At 39.1% G+C, this 17174-nt stretch overlaps 1 protein-coding gene across 1 annotated transcript in view; it reads left to right on the top strand.

Moving 5' to 3' along the window:
- The window catches only part of LOC126259248 (zinc metalloproteinase nas-14-like), a 131961-nt gene that overhangs the window by 57657 nt on the left and 57130 nt on the right, over positions 1–17174 (top strand). Inside the window, exon 3 of the mRNA XM_049955878.1 lies at positions 8981–9157. Coding sequence (XP_049811835.1) covers positions 8981–9157 — 177 coding nt within the window. The remainder of the gene's footprint in view (positions 1–8980; positions 9158–17174) is intronic.

Here is a 17174-nt window from a genome sequence, read left to right on the forward strand (position 1 = left end):
AGCATAGCCCTTATCCTCAAACACTTGATGTAAGTATTTGACTACAAAGTCTATAGCATCCACAGTAGACAACTTTTTCCTAAAACCATACTGAAATTCACTAATTATTCCTAATTTTTCAAAATAGACAGATAGCTGTTGGTAAATTACACATTCCAGTATTTTAGAAAAAGCTGGGACTAGGGAGATTGGTCTGTAACTGCAAGGTGAGTCCATATCTCCCTTTTTATATATTGGAATTACCCTAGCCACTTGGAGTTCTTCGGGAAAATATCCTTCAGATATGCATTTATTTATACAGAATGTTAAGGGGTACACAATATAATCTATTACTTTCTTTAGTAAATTACAGGATATGTCGTATATATCTACAATGTCTGAAGATTTCATCCGTTTTACAATGCTTAGGACGTGACTAGGTGAGATCTCGAACATAAACGTACCTGTGTCTGTTGGTGTTCTGCAAACATTTTTAGAAAGTAACTCTGATGAATTGATATCAGGTTTGATTATAGTATTTCCTACATTTTCAACAGATTTAATAAAGAAATCATTGAATTTTTGGGGACTTAAATTAATTTTTTTGCTTCTTACATCTTTAGCAACACCATTTATTAATTTCCATGCAGCTTTGCACTTATTTGTGGAATTATCAATGGTATTGAAATTATGTGCTTTTTTGGCTTCCACGATGGCTTTTTTATACTCATTCCTGCATTTTATATAGGCTAATCTGGCATGTTCTGTTTTCTGATTGCTACATATATTGTGCAACACCATAACTTGGTTTTTCATACTTGATAATTGGTTAGTGAACCATGAATTTTGTCTGTTTGTAAAGCCTTTGTCAGTTAATTTGCATTTCTTTATGGGGATATTGTCATTAAATTGTGTCAGAAATGTTTTAAAAAATCTCTCAAATAATAGTTTCCCTGACAAATCAGCACTAAGACTATAACTTGTGTCACCATGACATTGGTTGAACCAGTCTCTCTCAGCAAGGGACTTACAGAGCTGAACAATTTTGTCATCTGTGACAGGCCTGGTGATTATAACTTTTGGGACAGGCTTAGGAATATTACTATTATCAATACAGAACCTACTTGTATAGTTTAAAGATACAGAGTCATGATCTGAAAATGGAAACGCTGTAACAGCACATGATTCTTCTGTAGTTTTAAAGTTGACAAAAATATTGTCAAGACATGCTTTATCTCTTGTGGGCCTGTTATTGATTGAGTGCAAATTGCACTGTCTTAAAAGGTTTTTCAACTCAGTCACAGTACGTTTATGTGTTGTTATATCAAAATCTGCATTCAGATCTCCACCAATTACTATGTCATAATGCAACCATCTGGTCCCTCTTAGTACATCTAACAGCATGTCCAATTTTTCTAGAAATACATTGATGATACCCTTAGGTGACCTGTAAAGGGATACTATTACTAACTTAAGACTGTCCATAACTATACCAGTGGCTTCAAAGTTCTGTTCCTCACATAAATAATCTAGGTCCAACTTAACAATGGAGCAGCTGAATGACTGATTAATATACATTGCCACACCACCTCTTATATGCAGTTTTCTACAGTAACTATTTGCTACATTATAGTTATCAAGTTTGACAACTGTAAGTACACTCTCAGTAACCCAATGCTCACTCAGACAGAAAATATCAAATTTGTTATCTAGTCCAAAACTGTTTACAATAAATTCTTTATCTATTAGTCCTTGAATATTCAGATAGCAAATTTTAAGATCATAATTGTTGTTTATTTTAGATTGAACGTTTTGGTGAGGTGTTGTGAAATTTGTTACACTACTTATCTCCTGGGCTGCTTCATCTTGCTGCCTTCCACTAAAAAATCATTTAGACGGACAGGAGGTGCTGTTTTCCGTCTACACGTAACACTTGATGCTGCTTCTCCTGCTGCAATTCTCATTTCTCCTTTTAGAGGCACTATAGTTACTGTTGCTGGTGAAACTTCTGCTGTTGATGCTACTGTTACTTCCTTTTCCACTGCTGCTACTGATAATGCCACTGGTGACTGTGACGCTTTACATGTTTGCACAGTTGTAATTTTTTCATCATAGGGTGTATCTGCAGATGTTTCTTCCTCATATGCTGTTGGTGCACTTTTCTTTTCTGTTGTCATTGGCAGAAAACCTGTTGCAGGTAGTGCTATTTTTACATAGGCACCCACTCCTGCTGTCTTTATCACCTGGAGAATTTCTTTGGCCAGCACTTTCTTGCCTAGGTTGTTTCTGTGCAGTCCATGTCTAGTAAAATGCTCTCTTACTGAACTCGTTGCTTCAATGAAAGTTGTGTGCACAAAACCGCTACAAATCTTCCTGAATTTCCGATTTGTCGTGATGATTTCTTTGTTTACACACGAGTCTTCCGTTAAGTCGTGTCTGTAGGGAATGTTTACAACAAATACCTTCGCCTGTGAAATTTTTCCTAGCGATTCTTTCAGTGTTCTTACAGCAAGGCTGCTTTCATTTTTACAGACATCGTTTCCCCCTCCGATTATGACACAGTTGATGTCGCTTTTCACGGAACTTTCACAGTTTTTCAGCACTTCTCGTAGAGGAGCACCAGGTTTCGAAATTCCAATCACTTTATATTCGGACTGCATATCAGACATGATTGTAGCCAGTCCCTTGCCATGACTCGTCGATAACATGTATATTTCTTCCTTCTTCTTCTCTGTTTCCTTTTTTGTCTCGTGCTCAGTTTTATTACAAGTTGCTCTCACACGATTTTTTCGTTTAATAGTATTTGATGGTAACGTGTTTCTGCTGGCACTTTTTTTGTTCAACAGATCTTTCCGAGCAGTTACCTGTTACACTGAGATTTTTTGTCCGTGATTCTGAGCTGTCTGCACTTAGAACATCGTATTTATTCATTAGTGGAACACGAAAAACATTGGTATTTAAGACAGGTCGAGAGATTTTCTTAGGCCTAGTATATACACACTCTCGTTTGCCTGTTTGCGTATCTGTGGGAAGGTCCATATAGTCGATCAAACTTTTCAGCATTTCTGCATATTGTCTAGCTTTATTTAAGTCACTTTGCAGTTCTTCCCTCACACTTATTTCGAGTCCAGCGTTGCACATTTCAAATGCAGTTTCAAGACCGTTGCACTCAGTTCCACAGTCACATGTAGGCCTATGTTGACCGAGATTTGCTTCCACGAAACAACAAGAATGATACCATTTATGCGCCACTACACATATTTTAACACCTTTTATCACTTTTTTTGCACATAGCATACAATTCACTGATGGTAATTTACCGATATTCACGGAGCGATTTGCCACTACATTCATATACGCCGCCATCTTTATTATCAATTACAATAACTTTTTAACTGAATTCTTGGGAATATTCAATGAATGCTTCCCTTTTGTAACAGTGAGGACCAGGTACGAAAAATGTAGATCCTGGGTAACAAAAGGAATTAGAGTGTCTAGTGCTACTAAGAGGAAACTGCATATGGAGGCAAAAGTAAATCGAAGCCCTCAATTTCTTAAGTATGTAAGCACATACAAAAAACATTTGACAAAATAGTTAAACTAGCAAAATGTAGTGTGAATAATAACTTCATTTCAAATGCAAAAAACAAATCAAAAGCTGTTTGGTCTGTTATAAGAAGCGAAGTTGGCAGTGAGGCAGAGAGAAAATGCCCTTCTAAAATAATGATAAATGGTAGAGCTGTTACAGAACCCAGTGCCATTTGTGAATCATTCAATGACTTTTTCATAAACTGTAATGAATTTGGTGACTGTTCATCACCAAAAACAAAGCCCAATACGACAGTAAGCAATTGCCCATGTTTTAAGTTTTATCATGTTTCCATCTAAGATGCCATCAAAATCATAATGTCCCTAAAAAATTCAAACTCTGCGGGCTGGGATGAGGTCCCCACTGAAATAATAAAAATAGTCTGTCACAGTATTGCATATCCACTCTCTTTCATAATCAACCACTCTTTTGATGAGGGATGTTTCCCAGATCGATTAAAATATGCAGAAGTTTGGCCGATACATAAAAAAGGCAAACAAGATGAATTGGGCAACTATAGGCCAATCTCACTATTACCAATTTTCTCAAAAATATTTGAAAGAGCTGCATGTGATCAGACTGAAAATCACAATTCATCTAACAGCATTATCTTAGGCAATCAATATGGTTTCAGAAAAGGCCGCAGCACAATCCATGCAATAAATGAATTAGTCACAAAAGTCAGCAGATGTCTTGATGATAGAATGTGTGTGTCAGGCATCTTTTGTAACCTGTTCAAAGCCTTTGACACAGTAAATCATGACCTGCTTCTCCAAAAATTGGCACACTATGGTTTTCAAGGCAAATCTCTTAGCTGGCAAGAAATTTCTCTCTGGCTGGAAACACACTCAATTAGGTGTTCCACAAGGTTCAATACTAGGGCCACTACTTTTACTGTATTATACACTCCTGGAAATGGAAAAAAGAACACATTGACACCGGTGTGTCAGACCCACCATACTTGCTCCGGACACTGCGAGAGGGCTGTACAAGCAATGATCACACGCACGGCACAGCGGACACACCAGGAACCGTGGTGTTGGCCGTTGAATGGCACTAGTTGCGCAGCATTTGTGCACCGCCGCCGTCAGTGTCAGCCAGTTTGCCGTGGCATACAGAGCTCCATCGCAGTCTTTAACACTGGTAGCATGCCGCGACAGCGTGGACGTGAACCGTATGTGCAGTTGACGGACTTTGAGCGAGGGCGTATAGTGGGCATGCGGGAGGCCGGGTGGACATACCACCGAATTGCTCAACACGTGGGGCGTGAGGTCTCCACAGTACATCGATGTTGTCGCCAGTGGTCGGCGGAAGGTGCACGTGCCCGTCGACCTGGGACCGGACCGCAGCGATGCACGGATGCACGCCAAGACCGTAGGATCCTACGCAGTGCCGTAGGGGACAGCACCGCCACTTCCCAGCAAATTAGGGACACTGTTGCTCCTGGGGTATCGGCGAGGACCATTCGCAACCGTCTCCATGAAGCTGGGCTACGGTCCCGCACACCGTTAGGCCGTCTTCCGCTCACGCCCCAACATCGTGCAGCCCGCCCCCAGTGGTGTCGCGACAGGCGTGAATGGAGGGACGAATGGAGACGTGTCGTCTTCAGCGATGAGAGTCGCTTCTGCCTTGGTGCCAATGATGGTCGTATGCGTGTTTGGCGCCGTGCAGGTGAGCGCCACAATCAGGACTGCATACGACCGAGGCACACAGGGCCAACACCCGGCATCATGGTGTGGGGACCGATCTCCTACACTGGCCGTACACCACTGGTGATCGTCGAGGGGACACTGAATAGTGCACGGTACATCCAAACCGTCATCGAACCCATCATTCTACCATTCCTAGACGGGCAAGGGAACTTGCTGTTCCAACAGGACAATGCACGTCCGCATGTATCCCGTGCCACCCAACGTGCTCTAGAAGGTGTAAGTCAACTACCCTGGCCAGCAAGATCTCCGGATCTGTCCCCCATTGAGCATGTTTGGGACTGGATGAAGCGTCGTCTCACGCGGTCTGCACGTCCAGCACGAACGCTGGTCCAACTGAGGCGCCAGGTGGAAATGGCATGGCAAGCCATTCCACAGGACTACATCCAGCATCTCTACGATCGTCTCCATGGGAGAATAGCAGCCTGCATTGCTGCAAAAGGTGGATATACACTGTACTAGTGCCGACATTGTGCATGCTCTGTTGCCTGTGTCTATGTGCCTGTGGTTCTGTCAGTGTGATCATGTGATGTATCTGACCCCAGGAATGTGTCAATAAAGTTTCCCCTTCCTGGGACAATGAATTCACGGTGTTCTTATTTCAATTTCCAGGAGTGTATTAATGATATGCCATGTCAGGTCCAGTCTGATACTATCCTCTATGCAGATGACTCAACAGCTGTAGTCTGTTGTAAAAATGAGGTAGACCTAATTCATAATATTGAACTAACACTTGGGGAAGTGGAGGTTGGGTCAAAAACAATACTTGACATTAAATTTTACAAAAACAGAAATTGTTCATTTCACCACAAAACAATCTGCACAGTCTATAAGTGAAATAAGGTATATGGACAAAAAATTAGAGACTGCAGACTGTGTCAAATTCCTTGGCGTATTAGTCAATAAAAACCTGTTATGGAGTCACCCCATGTGGCCAACATACTGGGTCTACTGAATAGCCTTGTATATATTATGAATATCTTGTACAGTATTACTGATTTAGCTGTAAGAAAAACTGTATATAATGCATATTTTGTTTCATTCATTAGGTATAGTATAATTTTCTGGGGGTCTGAAAAAACAAATTTACTTAGAGCTTTTAGACTACGAAAAAGAATCATCTGAGCAATGGTGGGAGCAAAACCAAAGCAACATTGTAAACCTTTATTTGTAAAACTAGATCTAATGAGCATTCCAAGCATATACATCTATGAAACTCTCACTTTCACGAAAAGAAACCCACAACTTTTTGAGGGCAACTTCTTCTTGCATCAGTATTATATTAGATATAGAATGAGCTATAAGTAACCTACCCACCGTTTAAAATCATATGAAAAAAACCCCATACTATATGGGCATGAAATTTGTAAATAAAGTATGGAAAGATGTGGATGACCCAAATGTAAAAGGTACCAAAAGAGACCTGGAAAAATATCTGAAAGATAAATGTTACTATAGTGTAGAAGATTTCATGAATGGCAACAATGCATTATAATTGTAATTCAAATACCTCTTTGAAGATGTTACACCATATATATTACTAGTTTATTGCCTATTTTTAGTATTATTATATGTAGTGTAAAACTGACAAGTCATCTATGTCACAATCTTTGATTGTATAAGGCATGTTATGTGATAATAAAAATTGAATTGAATTGAATAAATATTCTGTACTCACCCTCAGAATCCTGAACTCTTTTCTCCTCTAAAATGATATTTTTAACATCGTCACCTTCATTTCTTGTGACACAGTACCAATATTTAACAAATCATTGTCATCCTCTTTTCCAAAAGATCCCCCAATGCAGAACAACATATCTCACAAACTTAGTTGAAAGAAAAGGTACAAATCATATAGAACCAGCAAATCTAACAAAAGAAAGCATACTCTCCTCGTAATTATTATGTACCTCACTTTCAGCACAGTTGTAAAAATTGCTTGTAGCCTCCACACCCAAATTGGATTTTCTACTTGTTTTTCAACACACTTATTTTGTAATGGATTACTGTTCCATATAGTATCCCAAAACTTTTTATCAAAACTCATGTGATTTATTTGATGCTCACTATGTTTGATCTGACACTGTTTAACACAATTATTCTGCTTATTTGATTTAAAGTAAACATTAAAGGTCCTATTATAATTTGATCTGTTCACCCAAAAACTGTGGACTCTCACTGGGGTGATAGTGAGTTTTCCAGGTGGATTCCACTGTTATCCTGTCTTCAATCTGTTTGCATTTTGTGTCCCCCATTGCTTTTTCCATTTCTGTAATCGTCATTTCTTTTCTAGCCACCATCTCTCATTACCATTATATCCTCTTACCCTGTCATCCTGATTTTCATTCTACAAAGTTCCCATTATCCCTTCCTCCAAAATTCTCCCTGTTGCAGCCGGAATTACAACCCCCATTGTGATGATTCTCATCACCAGAGCTGTGTGAAAGATTTCTTTGCCTAACCCTATCTAATGTCTACATACTTAAGAAACTGGTCCATGAATTAGATCCCACTGTACTTTTTCTGCAACTTTCTTTTAAGTGCATGTGTTTGAGTCATTTCATCAAAGGGTTTCTCTAAGTGTACTAATTTCTTTAACTGGTTCCCAGAAAAATACTTCATTTGTCATTCATACCTCTGAAAATGGGTCCATTTAAGAATTCACTCTTGATTCTACCTTGATTAAAACTTATTCAAAAAATTTTCTTAAAATCATTAAAGATTTCCCACAGTTCAAAAGGCTGACTAGCCCAAGACAGCACCTCTCCTACAAGAAACTTCTCAAAAAATTCAATCTATAAATTATCTGACATATCCAGTACAAAGAATGCTGCGAGAAATCAACAGGATGTAAGTTATTACAAAGAAAGCACTTCACAGATACATTAGATGAAATAGTGCCACTATTCATAAATAGATCTTTTGTTACTAAATTTTCCTGAATTTCATTAACCATTTTCTCTAATAAATTTACTTCATTTGTTGCAGTGTCATGTACTTCATTTACTTTTGAATCTAACTAAATTATTTTTTCCAATGTTTTAGAACTGAAATTGTTAACCTTTTCCTCTAATGTTTGATTTGAACTTATTTTGACCAAATCATTTTCTAAAAAATTATATGTTAGTTCTTGGCTTCTTCTAATATGGAATTCACATTTTGCATACTTTCCACTTACTGATTTTTTAACTCTGAAATTTCTGTTTTCAGACAGTCATTGATGGCTGTTATTTCATTTTTCACATTTGTTTCTAAATGTTCACTGTTGGATTTTGTAGCTGATTCTAAGTTGCTGATTTGAGAAGTTAGATTCCATATTTGTCCTACTACTGTTTGGCTGTATGTTAGCATACATATTAAATGTGCTTTCAGTCCTAAGCACTGTACTTCATTCATGACCCTGCTCTCAGATTTACTTGAGTCTGGTTACAACAAATTAGAAATTTTTATTATAAACTATGTTCGTAACAACACTGCACAAGTCCCTTTGAACTTCAGTAACACTTCTTTCAACAAGCCTTCTTTCATGGTGAGACATAGTTTATGCTATCATTGTTCAAATCTGTAGATCTCATACCTTTGTCAACATTGTAGAGTGGCTCCCATTGCATGTAAGAGATAGTTTGAGAATGTATTTGCTGAAGCAAACTGAATAATGCTTTATTAATGTGATGAGACATTAACCATCAGATCTCCTTTCCAGCAACAAAAGTTTCATCATGGTCACCAAATGATGAAGTAAATGTCTGGGAGATGAGTGGCCTATTTGAAGGTGACATAATGATGGCTGAAGACAATAACATAAAAAATATTATTCTGGATGAAGATAAATACTGGCCCGGTGGAGTTCTCCCATATTATATAGTTGAAGAAGACTTCTGTAAGCAAAAAAAGTTTCCAACTTGTCTAAGTTATATAAGTAAATATGAAAGCTCTGATTTGGAATAAAATGGCTAACATTTTTCATAAGCTTTAAAACAAGTATTACAATTACAGAACTGACTTTTCTACGTTTGATAATGGTCTTTCTTCAGTGTATCTGTCTGCTGCTCAATGCCTCCTCTATGTGATGAGTGACAATCTATCCTATTTTAAATTGTTACTGTACAATCCAAGATTTTCCATTGCTTGTTTTACAGGTTTATTAAATTTAGTGTTTCAATATCAAATTCTAAAACATGTAACAAAAATAATTTTCTGGGTGGGATGGAGTTACTATTCAGTAAGCCTTTGCTTGGAATGGTCAATCTTTCTTCAAATTTTTAAGTTAAACATCTCATTTGCTATGCTACCTAGATAATGAGATACTTTTACAATTGTTGTGCAGATAAGGAAAACAGTGAATACCACATGTAATCACTTCTGAAACTAGAATAATTTGTTTTGTGTATATAAAAAATGATTTCAATTTGATAATCTGAGAACAGAGTAAAGGTCATACAGTCAACCTGCACAGTCTACAGTGTCTACAGTCTATGGCTAGTGAGGGCAAGTATTCACTTATTGGAAGGCAACACCTCTACTATTTCTCACATCCAAATTCCCATAGATCAGTGGTTGTCAAAGTTTTTGGTCAAGAACCAATACAGTCATTGTGTGGCAGCATCTTGGGCTACAATGTACATATGTCTTGTTATTAATCGATAACCTACATAAATTAGTATGTTATAAGCCCCTGATACATTAGGTATAGTGAAGGCATGTTAAGTTGGCTGCCAGCCCCAAGTACTGATCATTAAAAGTCAACGCCATTCAGTGCACTTCATGTCAACTGTTCTGAGTTTCAGGTTGCTGGCACCCTCAGCAAAACCATAATTGTGACACTGCAACTGCCTGATGAAGTATTGTCGTGTTGTCTGTGTCAGCATATGGTTAAATGATTAACTATTGACAGTTTTCCTCTACTCATCATGTTGTATTATAACAGCCTTAATTAATTTAACGTTCCTTGCTACAAATACATACTACATTTGAAGATAACCTTCTCTGTAGTGTGCATTAATGAATCCATGTTGCTCCCAAGTCAAAATTTATGCCATAGCAAATGATCGGTTCACATCATTTATGCCTGTGAGACAGTGGCGGATACAGAAAAACCTCAAGGAGGGGGCGCTTAAGATATCTTGAGCTACCTTTACTTTTACTGTAATAAAAAGTAATCAAGTCACATGCAAAGTTTAAGAAAGTATCGAGATCACTAGAATGGCTGTGACTTTTCTCATAAATATGTTTTAGCTATCTATATGCCAGACAGAAACATATAAAATATGATGACATGGATGCATGTGCTACATAGGAAAGTAAAACTACTCGATAACTCAATTCAGTTGAGTCGACTAACGAAAGAAACAAATGAACAGGGGCTGACTTGTGTGGGCAGCGCAGGTGGCAATGCAGGTGGCCCCGCAAGGGAAGGGGGGGGGGGGGGGTGCCCACCCACAATATGTATCTGCCACTGCTGTGAGATGGCAGAATAGGAAGACAAACAATAAAACATTCCCCCTTTCACACATCCTCTAACCCCACAGTGGCTGCACTACTTATTCCTACACTGCAGTGGTAAGTGGCCAACTTTACTTAGTTCATGGTCCAGTACACCAACATCAATTAAAATTAAGCATTTCTTAAAATATTACTGTCTCTGTAAGTATTTTTATTTTTTACTGGGCAGTAAAACTACACCTTCAAGTAGGTCTTAACTATAGTTCACTGTTTTGGAGTTAGCTGTTAGCTGCTAGATGCATATTATTATAAAAAAACAGCTGAGAACCACAGGTCGCATGAATACTTGTTTTGGCCACATGACAACCACTGTCATAGATCATGCTGTCACATAACTCCACCTGAATCATCAAATAGATTATTGATGTGGCTATGATTGTGAAATGTCAATAAAGTGAATAGAGAGGGAAATAGAGTCAGGATATATCTTGACTTAATATAGTAGTGGTCTACCATATGCTCGAAAATAAATCTATCAAGTACGAACATGTGCTTCAACTGCATCTACATTTTCAGAACACATTTAATTGTAGGACAACTGAGATTCTAAATGGGCCCAGAAGAAAAAGTCTGTGGCTTTTGGTTTGAAGGATTAAGTGGCTAGACATACACATCACACCCACCTACCAGGCTGCACAGCAGTTAAAAATGAGTACACCTTCCCACATTATGGAAGCGTAATGATTCGTTGATAACTCATGTTCATTCACAGGTTGAGAACACCTTCACACACCATGGGAGCATAATTATCAGCTGATAACTAATGTTCATTCACAGGTTTAGGCATGTTTTCCAATGATTCTGAAAGCATAGGTTCCACAAGAAAAACACAAAAACACAAACACAGCATCCAGAGATGGGCAATACAGGCTCTGCAAATGCCAAGTAATTAACATTGATCAGTCATTTTCCTAAATGAAAGATCACGTATATGCACAAAGGTGTGTTTCATTGTAGTGATAGTTCCTCTTATTCGCCTTGATTTCCAGAGAAAGATATCTTTGTCTGCCCACGACACTCAACACAGAACGTTTTGATGATTTTGTGTCAATAACAAGTTACGAGCCTGCATTTTGTGATTTCTATCATTACAACTTAATTCTTCTACAATGATTTTGTGAAAAGAGTGGAACATATATCCTGGAGTATTCAGTGTACCAATAAAATGCTCATTTTCTATTATTGTAACATGTGGCACATTGATTAATGGATTAACTGTGTCACAGACAACATAACCTTTTTTTTGTTGGGAGTGATAAAACTCTAAGTTCAAGCACGAAGCAAAAATCTGATAAAATTGGACACAGCAACAACACATTCCTGTAGCTATCAAGAGTGTTCTAGGGTGCCACACCAGCTAAAGTGCAGCATTCTCTTTCACAGAAAATATAGATACATTGTAATCACTCGATAGTTCACAATTCCAGTCTGGACCAGGTTGTAGAATGCACCACGAGAATAATGATGATAGACCAGGAACAATCAGCTCACAAGTAATATATACAACAGCTTTTCCAAATGTAATTGAAGTCCAGCAAACAGCCAGGTCATGAAAGTACAGGGCAGGTGAGGTAAAGACTTTAGCACAGCTTGATGCAAAGTGTCTTGCACCCACCCAGCAGCCAGAACTTGTCTTCAGCTTGACATCAGTGGCCAAACCCATTTGATGGCCTGCTGATGCTCTTTCCAGCCAACTGAAGAATCCTTGATAGCAGACATTACAAGATACTGACTTCGCTATTGGGTGACAGCTTCCCCTTCACTCAGTGTGTAGGATCAAAAGTGTCCATTTCGGTATCATGATTATCATATCAGTAGGGGAATATGGAGGAGAGTAAGCCAAACTAAAGGTTAACTGTCTGTGTTGACATCTGCCATGATCTCAGAGATGAGATGCTGGGAATGAAGGCTGCAGCAACTCAGCTTGAATCCCAGCAATTGTGTTGAACTCTTGTAGTCAAAATGGGACATGATATTCATAATGTTGCCAGTGAGTGTAATTGGAAGCAACAGTACAGCAACTGGATGTGGCCCAGGTTACTATACTAGGCTGATGGCATCTTATGCAGCTCTGCGTCAGGCACGACTTGTAGCGGAAGTGGCATCCTCACTGTCAGAGCTACTGCTCAAGGCCACACAGCATTATAGCTACCGTTTGTGAGTAGGGGCAGCACAAGTGGCACCAATCCTTGGACTCCTATGTCTCATGGCCCTTGACATATTAGAGGTGGTCAATGAGTGGCTGCCCAGTGGATACCAAACAATTATTTTCTGGTTGGCTGGGTACATATGACCAGTCCATTTGTGATGGGTTGTTCTGTTGTTGTTAGTAGTGGTGTTACATAGTGCTGGTTACTGCAATGCTGATTCAGCAAACTGGACAGCCAACACCTGATGGCTACTGTGAAACAAGCATAATGTTGGTAGCAGCTAGAATGCTGGTGATGATGTCAGCTGTGTGGCATCTTCTGCAACAGGTACATAACGTGTGCCATGTTTTTGTGCAACAACAGCATGGAATATACTGTAGAATTAATGCATCTTAATTGATGCTGTTTAAAATATTGGGTAGAGAATTATGTTCAGATATGGGATAGTACACAAGCAACAAAATTTACTCATTTTTGGTAACTGTCTTATCCAGCTGATGCTGCTATTGACATTGGGGAAGGGAAGGGGGGGAGGAAATTAAAAAAAAAAAAACATTTGTTTAGTACTTCTACAATCTACTTTAATGAAAAGATTTTCTCAATTTGCAATGTTTACTTACAATGAATTGCATTACTGCAATGAAGCTGACCAATCAGGTATTACACAGCATTCCTGTTATGTGGTGTTGGCTAGTTCATAGTAACATAATGCAGGAGTTAATAAGAGTGTAAATCTAGATGCACTGTATGTGGTAGAAGAGGGGGTTGGGGTAAATTTGACAGGTCAGAAAATAAAAGATATAGAAAACTAATAGGCAGTAGAGAGAGGAATAATTATTGACATGAAATGTTGAGACTGTAAAAATGAATGTACATTAAAGCCAGGTGGGTGATAAGAAATGTTGTAACACCACTTCCCAACTGCGGAATTATGAGAAACTGGTGTGTGGAGGAAGAATCCAGAATTGCATATGTGGTGAAACAGGCTCTGCCACTATCATGTTACAGAGCACACTTTGCAATAGGTTACGATGGGTTGCAAATATACAGCCCCTGTCTACGCCCATTCATTCTAACTGATAGCTTGGTGGTAGTCATGCCAATGTAAAATGCCAAACAATATTTATGTAACAGCTGGTACTTCATAGATGGATCTCCCTTGATAGTATGTATAAGTTTTTCCAGTTACAGTGATGGTACTGGTGATGGTAGAAGGTTGCATAGGGCAAATCTTACAGAGGGGACAGTCACGGGGGTAGGAGCCAATGGGTATGGAAATGGTTGTAGTAGCAGCACAGGGTCTGACAAGAATATAGCTGAATCAGAAGGCCAATAAAAAGCTATTCTATATGTGGTGGGTAAAATGTCAGACAGAATGGACCTTATTTCATAGCATGATTTTAGGAAGCCATAGCCTTGTCAAAATAGCTGCCTAATACATTCAAGAACAGGATAATACTGATAAGAGGTGTACACCCAGGCTGGTTTAGTTTATTTTTTTATTTTTTTAATTTATTTTTTATTTATTTATTTTTTTTTTTGGGGAAAAATCTGCAGTACCAGGATTGGATGTGATGGCCCAGGAAATCTGAACTACATAGTGGGGTAGTTACATCCAGCGAAGGCTGAGAGGAGACTGATGGTGTATGCCAGTAAAGAGTCCACATATGAACAAATACATTTGCCTTGTACGCCAAGGGTGTACAGGAGGGAACATTTGACATGGAAAGCATGGCACCTGTTAACAAGTAAACACTATTGTTTGTTAGTAGCTTTTGTGTTAACAGGAGTATATAGATGATCCTCACTGAGGATGAGGTCAACATCAAGGAAAGTAGCACAGGATTCATAATGGGACAAATTACATTTAATTGGAAGAATGTATTTAGAGATTACAAGAATTTTAACAGGTCAGACTCACCATGAATCTATGTGGCAAAAGTGTCCTCTATGTATCTAAACAAAAAAGGGTCTAAAGGCTTGTGGATCCCAGGAAAGTCCCCTCCAGGTGACCTATGAAGAGGCTGTCATAGGAAGGAGCCATCCTGGTTCCCATGGCTGTGCCTCTGATCTGTTTGTATGTCTGGCCTTCAAAGATAAAGTAGATGTTGGTAAGTATAAAGTTGATTAAAAAGAGCAGGAAAGATGACATAGGTCAGGAATCAGGGGGACACTTATTGAGGAAATGTTCAGCAGCAGACGAACCATGTACATAGTGATGTAGGTATACAGGAAGGTGTCATCAACAGTGACAAGCAAGGTGTGCAGTGGGAGTGGGATGGGCACAGACTTAAGTCAATCTATGAAATGGTTGGTGTCTTTAATATAGGAGGGATGTCTTTGTAATGTAGGTTGCAGGTGTTGCTCAACTAAGGCTGATATTCATTTGGTGGGTGCTTTGCTGTTATGGGACAGCCAGGGTGGTTGGGTTTGTGGATCTTAGTTGCTGGCTTCAGAGCACCCACTGGATATATATCTGCCTTAGTTGATCAACACCTTCAACCTGTACTACAATTACTTCCATTCTATATTAAAGATACCAGCCATTTTGTAGATTGTTTGAAATCTGTGTCTGTTCCACTCCCACCTTGTACTTTGCTTGTCACCATTGATGCTCTGTACCAACAGCCTCTATGTGCATGGTCTGTCTGCTGCTGAATATTTCCTCAACCAGCATCCACCTGATTCCAAACCTATGATGTCCATCCTGCTCACCTTAAGTAACTTCATTCTTACCAACAACAACTATACCTTTGAGGGCAGACATACAAAGAGGCCATAGGCACAGCCATGGGAACCAGGATGTTGACCTCATCCTCACCACGGGTCTGCTACACATGTCTGTTTACATGATACCTACTAACAAACAACAGTACTTACATTGTGCCATTTGCCACCCTTTCCATGTCAAACGTTCCCTTCCATACAGCCTTGGTATTCAAGCAAATGTATTTGTTCACATGTGGACTCCTTATATCAATATACCACCAGTCTCACATCAGCCTTCATTAGATGAATTACCCCACCAGCCTAGTTCAAAAGCAGATTTCCCATGCCACCCCATTCAGTCCTGATACTACTGATCCCTCCAAAAAACAACTTAGGAGTACACCTCTTGTCACTCAGTATTATCCTGGTCTAGAATGTATTAACCAGCTACTTCGACATCTCTATGACTTCCTAAGATCGTGCCATTAAATGAGGTCTGTTCTGTCTGATATTTTGCCCACCACACCTAGAATAGCCCTTTGTCACCCTCCCAGTCTCTGCAATATCCTTGTCAGACAATTGTGCACCCTTTTCTCCATCGAATGGCTTCTATCCCTGTGACTGTCCCCACTGTGAGACTTGCACTACGCACCCTCCTACTACCAACTATACCATCACTGGAACTGGCAAAACAGTGCACCTAGGTGCCTGTTTCACCACACTTACCATCTGGATTCTTTCCTCACACACCAGTTTCTCAGAACTCTGAAGATGGGAAGTAGTGTTACTACACATCCTTGGTTCTTACCACCTGCCTGGTCTGAATTTGCATTAATTTTTATGGTCTCAGCATTTCTTCTCAGTAACTTCTACACTCCCTTTTAATATTCTATATCTTTTATTTTCTGACCAGTCTCTTTTTCCCTCCCCCCCCCACCCCCACCTTACCAAATACAATGCACTTAGCTTCCCATTCTTGTTAACTCATGCATGATATTTTGTCCGTAATCTATCTTGCATACTACCCTATCTTCCACCTTTAAGCTCTCAGGTTTTCAAATCTCATTCAGTCAAGGCCCCAACAATCAGTCTTTCCTTCGCATCCCATCCAGAAAGTCTCTCCTTACATGAGGTTCTAGGTGGCTCCTTACATGAGGTTCTACGTGGCTTTTCTGAACTCTCCATACTTCCTAGACCTCACCAGACTTTTTCCTTCATCCCTCTTCTTTCCCCTTCAATGATTCTCCCAGAAAGCAGAGCCATGAGCTCTGAAAGGTTGCAAATTCCAGACATTTACATGTATATTCTCCTGTTGCTGCTCAGTGAGTAGATTTTTTTAAATCCATTACTTTCAATAATTTGTATTACATGCTTTTGGGTCAAAAAACTTTAGCCTTGTTTCATGAGCTATCCTGAAATATGATACAGTATGACATTATGAAAAGAAAGTAAGCCAAGCGTATCAACTTTTTTCTTTCTACATCAGTTATGTCTGTCAATATTTGCATTGCAAACAAAGACTTGTTCAGAAATCTC

This window comes from Schistocerca nitens, chromosome 1, assembly GCF_023898315.1.
Source record: "Schistocerca nitens isolate TAMUIC-IGC-003100 chromosome 1, iqSchNite1.1, whole genome shotgun sequence".
Taxonomy (NCBI): Eukaryota; Metazoa; Arthropoda; class Insecta; order Orthoptera; family Acrididae; genus Schistocerca; species Schistocerca nitens.